Below are 8,179 nucleotides of genomic sequence, written 5' to 3'. Positions count from 1 at the left end.
CTCTGGAGTTCAAGTTTGTACATCTGATTCTCACAGGCTAGATGGATGGGGAAAATCAACAGGAGCTTATTCACTGTCATACAAGGTATACTTGAATCAAAATCTATTTTGTTATGGATTGGAAAGTGTATCTATTTTATGGGGCCACAACTTAACTTACAGATAACGCAGTGGTCCATCTAATCATGTCATGTGTTGTGACTGTTTTTATTTCAATCAGTTCTTTTAACTCGTGAATAAGCTATGCTCAGTTGAATGTATATAAAAGCCAAGTTGCTTATCTTATCGATCTCATTCACTCATGTGTCCATCTGTTCATTCATGATTGTGTTGAATTTATTCAGGTTAAATATGTCTTATTCATGCAGTTACGCCTGAAACAGTTGATTCCTACCACAACGTGCATGCTTATTATTTAGTAAAACATAAAATAGAAGCAAATTACAAAGGAAAAATAACATTAAACACAATCACGATGCATACATTGGACCAACACAATTGATGGAAGGACCATGGCCTTAGGATGGAAGCTTGTTGAGCCAATTTAGGTTGATATCTTCTTTGATTACCTTTATGTGTATGTTTGTGAGAAACGGTAATAAGGGTTCCCATAAAGTTTTCGTCTCCTGGTCGCATATCACTTCGTTCAACTGTTCAAGATCCATAACAGAAGCAGGCAGCTCTTTCAGTCTCGAACACTGGCTCACGTTGATCTTTTCCATGCTGCCCATTGCACCAATGTCCTCGGGCAACTCCTTTACGCTAAAGCAACCGGATATGTCGAGAAATTTCAAAACTTTAAGGTTCCTAATCGAGCCTGGCAACTCTAACAACTCTGCACATGACCTAAGCCTCAACACTTCAAGATTGACTAGCCTTCCGATGTCTGCAGGCAAGGCAGAGAGCTTATGACAGTTGGTGATGCTAAGCTTCTTAAGGTGAACAAGGTCACAAACGTTGTCAGGAAGTTGCACCAGATCATGGCAATAATCTATGTTCAATTCCACTAGATTTGGCAGTGCATCTAAAATTTGGCCGAAACCTTGGCCGATATCACACATGAAAAGAGAGATCTTTTGCAAGCTTTTCAACTGTTTAAGGACCTTGCTTATGGGAGGAATTGAAATACGTTCTAATCTAATTCTCTTAAGATTTGATAGCGAACCAAGTAGTTCAAAATTATCTAGTTCAGCAGGTAACAAACCGTCATTTTTTAGTATTAGAACCTTTAGTTTATCCATTCTCTCCACAAACTCAGGTAAGGCATAGTTCCTTGTTTGAAAATTCAGAACTAGAACCTCTGCCTCGGGTACTTGCATGTTTGGCCATTTTGCCGAGAAGGCTCCATCTGCAAATAATAAGCTTCAAGATATTAGCCTAAATGTGTGGACGTCCTATTGAAGTGTTGGTATGAATGAGCATGTGTGTGTGTGTGCACGCGCGCACACAAGCGTGTCCCGAGCGCACGTGTAAATATTTACTAAAGAGAGATGGATGGAACCTGTTGAGATAGATAATAGTCGAGCCTTGATCGCTTGATACTTTTGTTCTCTCAACCACTTAGGAAGTTCGTCCCCACATATGTTTATAAATAGTCGTTCCCTATGTTCTATTGGGCCTTGACTCGCCTGATGGATCGCCAACTCTCTAAGCATGTCGTGCTGGGTGACGAAGTGTTCAGTGTAATAGCCATCCGCCCCCATCTCATGCCTGGATGAACAATACTAATTTCTTTACTGATTTGTTCAGCATACATATTGAAATAGAAAATTATGAGCAGCCTGCATACCTTGTGACAACAAGATTAGCTAAACTTCGGGCGGTGAGCTCGTGAAGATTGGCAATGGTCAGAATCTCTTCATCTAGATCATATAACTCTGCCCACATATCAACGAGGGCGGCAACAGCAATTCTTTGGTCCTCCGGAAAAGAACCTAGATCGAGGAAACATTCCTTGATGATAGCTTTTTCTTTATCCAAGGCATCTAAACTGCTTAGGAGGCAAGCAAGCAATTCCTTGTCAGAATCAAGAATAGATGAACCTTTGCACCATTCCACTACTCTTTTGTGCCAGATTTCTATAGGCTGGCCGCGAAGTGATCTCCCGACCAATGCAATGGCCAGTGGGCATCCCTTACAGCGCTTGATAATCTGCAATGTAATTATCCAAAATGAATTCAATTACTATTATTTGATTATATTGTTGAAAATCATCTAAATGGTTTCATGAAGATGATAAAATTGTAAATTGTCTACTCTTTCATTCTTCTTACTTCATTCTTCACACTTCATTAACGTGTGTGAACGTGTGTGGATGCTCAGACGTTATTTCTTTACCCTCTTGTGAGGCATAAATAAGCATATACATGTATGTATGTGCATAGTGGACTAAGAAATCACCTTTCTCGAAAGATCTTCGTAAGTATAAGAGCTCTTATCCTCCAAGGATGCCGAGTAGTGAAAAAGGATCATTGCATCTTCATCACTCAATGATGCCAAACGATAAGGAGAACCGAATCTTGGAAATGCAAATCTTGATGTGACCAAAATCTTGTAATTTGAAAACTTTAATTGATCAAACTTCTCAAGAAGGGGCTCTGATCCCGACCAAACATCATCCAGGACAAACAGTAGAGGATCTTGTGTTGATTCCTTGAGAAATTGTTGCAAACGGTTAGCTGCCATGACTTCGTTTTGGAAAGCAGGCATCTCGGTCCCCTTCTGTTGATATAGTTCATGTACAATAAGGCCCAAGTTGGGCTTCTTCGAGACATTGACAAAGAAGATGTTGTTCTTGAATGTATCTATCCAAACAGAATGTAAGAAAGGTGTTAATAAAAGGTTAACTAGATATGTCTGCAATTCTCAGATCAAGTAAGTAATCAAACAGGGTGCTCATTGCAAAGATTTGTTAACTCTAAGAGGAAGGAATCAACTTATCACTAGGAAGTAAAACTTCACCAAAAAAAGTTGAAATCATAGATAGCATACCTTTGACTTCTTGATCCTGACAAAACTTTTTAGCCAAGGTGGTTTTCCCACACCCTCCAGCAGCAGTCAGCACAAGCATAGACACCTTTTCATCCTTGAGGAGCTTCATCTTCAACTCCTTCAACGGCACATCCAACCCGACTGCAACCGATGGCGCTTCAGGCACCCTAGGCGAACATGTAACTATTTCAGGCTGATTAGTTTTCATCTTCAAACTCTCTTCTACTCGAGAGAGCACCTTCTCGATAATCCTCAAAGAAACCAACGTCTCCCTCGCATCCCTCGTACCCTGCAGTTTAAGCACATCAAACACTCTTCGAAGAGATTTGTCCAGTTGACGAAGCTTTTTGGCGTATTTGTATTTTCTCCACAGGGCAACTTTGCTGCACTTCCGAAGACGATTTTTGGTGCACTTGTGAACAAGATTTGCCCCCTCCTCCATCTGTAGTGCAAAATGTTGCAGTCCCTCTTTGGGGTTAGATTTTTCGATGTCTATGATGAGTGGTTGTAGAGAGTCTAGTGTGGATTTGATGTCTCGGAGGCGGCGTCGGAACATTTTATTCTCCGGCTGCGCTGATTTTACAGCATCAAACAGCATTTGAAATGGCGTTCTGAGAGCACCTATTCCGGCTGAAGCTAGAGACATACTCAGCAAAACAAGGAGACTCAGAACTCAAGTCAATTAGGTAATCTGTTCTTGGCTGAAGAAACAAGAACAGAAAGTCGAATAATAATCTAAGTTTGCTTAGAAACTGAGAATGTTATGTAAGCTTTTGTTGGTTCCAGCTGTCTGATGGTTGGTTTCAGCACACATATATATATAGGTGGGACATTTGACGCGCTATTAGGAGGCGACAAGAGACCAGACTTCGGAGCCGGGAAGAGACCAGACTTTTCTGTACAACTGACGATGAATTTACTTGGAAGTTCACCAAAATTAGCCCCTGTAAATTACTTGGAAGTTGACCATAGATTTTTCAGATTAGAATATGAATTACTTTATCATGTGTTACTATGTGTTAAAAAGTTAATAATTTAAAATATAAAATTTCTCATCACTTATATAAAAATACATGATATACCATTTGTATTCTGATCATCATAAAAAATTTCTCGAAATTAACCAGAATTAACCTCTGTAAATTACTTGAACGTTCGGGGAACATCTTGATGCTTGCTGAAGCAATCAGATATCTCTTTTGGCTTTTAATTAAAAATCCAGAATATAAAAATCACAATAATTATCAAACATATTTTAATATTGCGTGTCCATGTTTGTTGAAGTTATCGTGTCGTTTCTTAGAAATTTCGGTTTAATTCACCGTGTATTTATTATGGACAAGGCTGATGCCACACAGCACTCACAGTAAGTTGTATGAAATGGTTGCGAAACAGCTATAACCAAAACAGTGTCTTTCGTGGCAGGATTTGGATTGTCTGCCCTCTAATTTTGGTGCCCTTTCCGTGCCTTTTTGTTTTTGTGGTCATGGTTAAGCCACGTCAACATTTTATATTACTATTTTTTTTTATTTTATTATTTTTATAAAAAAATAATATAAAATATTAACGTGGCTTAATCGTGACCACACAAAATAGGAATGCACGGAAAGGATACCGAAATGGGAGGACAGACAATCCAGGTCCTTCGTGGAAACGTCCTGCAATCTCAGCGAATCAACTCATACGGCAGTGTCACGTAAATGAAAGACTATTCAATTGAAAGGTGTTTTGACAACGACGACCACAACGAGAACAACGACAAAAATAGTAAATAACGAAAGAGAGCGTGTTGAAGGTCGTGTAGTGGGGGACCACTACAAACCTTTGACCGTTTCTCTTTTGATGATTCCATTTACCAACGAAGAAATGGTAAACGAAAACCAATTGTTGAGCTACCAGGTAACACCTTACCTATTTCCATAAATTTACACAATTAGTGTGTATCACAAGTTCATGAAAATGGACGGAACTGAGAATTTTAGGGGACTATAGTATATTTTGATGAGTAATAATATAGAGATTAAATTTAGAGACAAAATTTAAAAATTAAATAATATATCACTAATAAGAATGAATACGTTTATCATCGTTAGTTTGTAAAATTTTGTCTCCAAATTTAATTTCTTTAACATTACTCTAATCTTTATTATTTTTCATGGAAGATGCACAATAGTTTCAATGTTGATTAATAAATTTTGTATGTCTTCTGATATAATTTTATTTCTTTAAAAAATTATTATTTTCTATATAAGTTTTAAATTTAAATTGTACAAGGACTTCATTGTTCATGCAATCAAATATATATTTTCTAAAAGAACTGTTATTAGCAGTAAAAGGAAGTCACTTTACCCTCTTTTGATCTTGTTTATTTTATTTAAGAGCAGAGTAAGATGATTTTTTTTATTTTTCAGTTTAAATTTTGTTGTGAGTGAATTTATAGGCCTAATGTAAGTTAGAGTATTTATTGTGAAGATGCTACTATATGGTTTTCTTTTAGTATACTAGAAGATGAGAAAATATGCTTATTTACAAATAAATTTTTCAACAACATTAAAAAAATTTGTGCACATGCCATGAAAACATAAGGAAATTATATGCTTCTCTACTCACATGAGAACTTATCAATTGATCTCATTTGCATGTATCATACCTCCTATGATCTATTGTTCCCGCTTGCATGAATTATAGGTTAACAAAACATGACAGAGTTGGGAATATCTGGAGAGAAGACCATGTAGATAATGTCCTTATATTTTCATAGATTATGCACAAAATTGGGTGTTAGAGGAAAGTGTATTTGTTCTAGGTCTCGTTTATGTGTATTAAAATTTCATCGAAGAATTCATCTTCTTTAGTATGTATCAAAAGTTACTAAAAATGACAAAATTGAAAATTTCTTGTGGAGTAGACCGTAGTATAATTTTCTTATGTTTTCATATAGGAATTGTTATTGGCACTTCAAAATTCTCCTTTTACACTCCAAACTTTCTATATTTAGAAAGAAAAATACACTTGTGAGAAGTGTAGAATGAGATTTTTGGAGTGCCAATAACATTTCTTTTTCATATAATATGCACAAAAATTAAGACAGCCCACATGGATTGACTAACACCTTTTTATTGGTTACCAGCTTTTAGACAAGTGTCACTGTCCTTACTAGCGGAAAAGAAACATTCATTTTGCATAAAACATTTTCTTAGGGTTTTTTTTTTTCTGGGTTGGGGGTTCAGATTTATGTTAGAGAGAGAGAGCCTCAAAGCTTGAGCTTGCCTCTTCTTCATTTATGAAACTCTAGCTGCCAAACCTTCTTCATGCATTAAACACCCAATCATTGAGAAGTAAGTTTGCATTATTTTTTTTGGTCTAGTATTAAGTTTCAAATCTTCTTTTAAGACCAAGTTTTTCGGATTCACGTTGGTTTCTTCATCCAACGATTTAACTGAAGAAACTGATTGGTCATTAAATCCAGATTTTGCATAACCATCAACATCATATCATTTCTATTGATTGTGTTGGTTCTCAGTGCCACTAAGGTGGGTTGGAAAAACAAAAAACCGAACCGAGAACCAACCGTAACCAAAAAAACGAATCCAAAAGTATAAAACCGAATTGAATCGAAATGATTTGGTTCGATTTTGGTTTTTAGGATTCGAAAACTTAACGGAACCGAATCGTAATTATTATAGGCGGCGTCATGTTTATCCTTTGTGAATATAATGTCCGTTTTTACTTATATTAATGTGTCGTTTTGCATAGCCGTAGCCTAATAATTTTCTTTCTATTCTCTTAACCTAACCTCTGTCTTTCTTTCTGTAATTAACCAAAAAAAAAAAAAAAAAAAAAAACCTCTGTCTTTCTGTTGACGACTCGGTCCTCTCTCTTTGTTCATTGTTGATTAATTTATTTAATTTTTCATCTTTTTTTATTTTATTTAATCTCTGTCTGTAAAAACTGTGTTTTTTTGTTTTTTTTCTTGTAATGGTGCCTGAGAATAATGGACTATATTTTTAAGATTTGTGAAGATTTTTGTTGTAATTCAATTGCATTGTTGAAGAATAATCGGCTATTAATTTGTGAAATTGCATACTTGCTGACTGTGTTGCTGTGTTGCACGAAATTGTGGGTTTGTCCAGAAAAAGAAATCTGGCCTTTTGTGTTGAATTGCTGTTAGGGATGGGTTTATTGAGTTTGTCCTCCAATCCATGTATTTAGAAACAAATTGATTTATTATTGTTGAAATTTGTTTGTATCATACTTAGGGCATCCGTATTTAGATCTTGTATAAATACTCGGAGGACACGAATGTAATTATGCAATAAATGAAGAGACAAATGTGTAATAAGTGATGAGCCCTTATTTTATAAAAGGACTCATCACTCTCCTCATTAGGGGAGGCCAAATTCTAGGCCAAGATTGAGGGCACGGCTTAGGCCACAAAAAATGGGCTAGAGAGCACACTGCCTCTAGCCTTCTTGTATATTCACTATTCAGAATGAAATAATATCAACATCAATGTGGACGTAGCCCAAACGTTGGGGTAAACCACGATACATCTTGTGTTCTTTACTTTCTTGCAAATTCACGGTCGGATTTACGTTGTTCCAAGACCTCCGGTTTTGTGCATCAACATTTGGCGTCGCCTATGGGAAACGACACGAAAAGCTATGTCGGTTCTCTTTTATTTTTTCATCTCACCACTGTGAGACTTCACCACACACCACTGTGAATCTGCAAAACTCAAGAGACAACCAAAACTCTCTCTCTTCAAACAAAACACCACAACCTCCACCGAGAGAGAGAGAAAGTAGATATAGACATTTCCCCTCAAGGGAGAATCCGCAGCGCGCCTTGGAGAGAACGCCCGTCACGCCCACTGCCCAGCCTAGAATTTAAGTTTGCTAATTCGCAGATCTGGAGAATTTCATGTGCGAAGAAAGTCCGACACCACACTGCGAAGAAAGTTGGTGGGGAAGAAAGAGAAACTAGAGAGAGAAAGCAGAAGCTCACAAGAGAAACCGAAACCAACCACGGCAGATTCTTAGAGCCAGTACCGCCGATCCAATAACCATCTCAGATGCCGACCACCGCAGATTCGAATAGCCCATCAGATTCGAAACCACCCCCGCACTCAGATCCTCTCCGCTGGCCAATCGCAGATCCAAACCGCAGCACGATGGCCAAAAAGCAA

At 37.3% G+C, this 8,179-nt stretch overlaps 1 protein-coding gene across 1 annotated transcript; it reads right to left on the bottom strand.

The window, feature by feature from the left end:
- Positions 1-387: 387 nt before the first annotated feature.
- Positions 388-5,529, bottom strand: LOC103401334 (probable disease resistance protein At5g66900). Its single transcript, XM_008340046.4, has 5 exons — positions 2,992-5,529; positions 2,401-2,804; positions 1,790-2,151; positions 1,502-1,710; positions 388-1,348 (listed from the first exon to the last, which is right to left on the bottom strand). The coding sequence occupies exons 1-5, from the start codon at positions 3,635-3,637 to the stop codon at positions 519-521; spliced, it is 2,451 nt and encodes an 816-aa protein (XP_008338268.3). The 5' UTR covers positions 3,638-5,529; the 3' UTR covers positions 388-518.
- Between the last annotated feature and the right edge of the window lie 2,650 nt (positions 5,530-8,179).

Source organism: Malus domestica, chromosome 15, assembly GCF_042453785.1.
Source record: "Malus domestica chromosome 15, GDT2T_hap1".
In the NCBI taxonomy this organism is placed as follows: Eukaryota; Viridiplantae; Streptophyta; class Magnoliopsida; order Rosales; family Rosaceae; genus Malus; species Malus domestica.
Note: the sequence above shows the minus strand (reverse complement) of the source record. Positions and strands in the feature narration are given on the sequence as shown.

Coding starts and splice junctions, on each gene's coding strand:
- LOC103401334 (XM_008340046.4), bottom strand. CDS start 3,637: ATGTCTCTAGCTTCAGCCGGAATAGGTGCTCTCAGAACGCCATTTCAA. Junction 1,711..1,789: donor GCTAATCTTGTTGTCACAAG/GTATGCAGGCTG, acceptor TTGTTCATCCAG/GCATGAGATGGGGGCGGATG. Junction 1,349..1,501: donor ACTATTATCTATCTCAACAG/GTTCCATCCATC, acceptor TATTATTTGCAG/ATGGAGCCTTCTCGGCAAAA.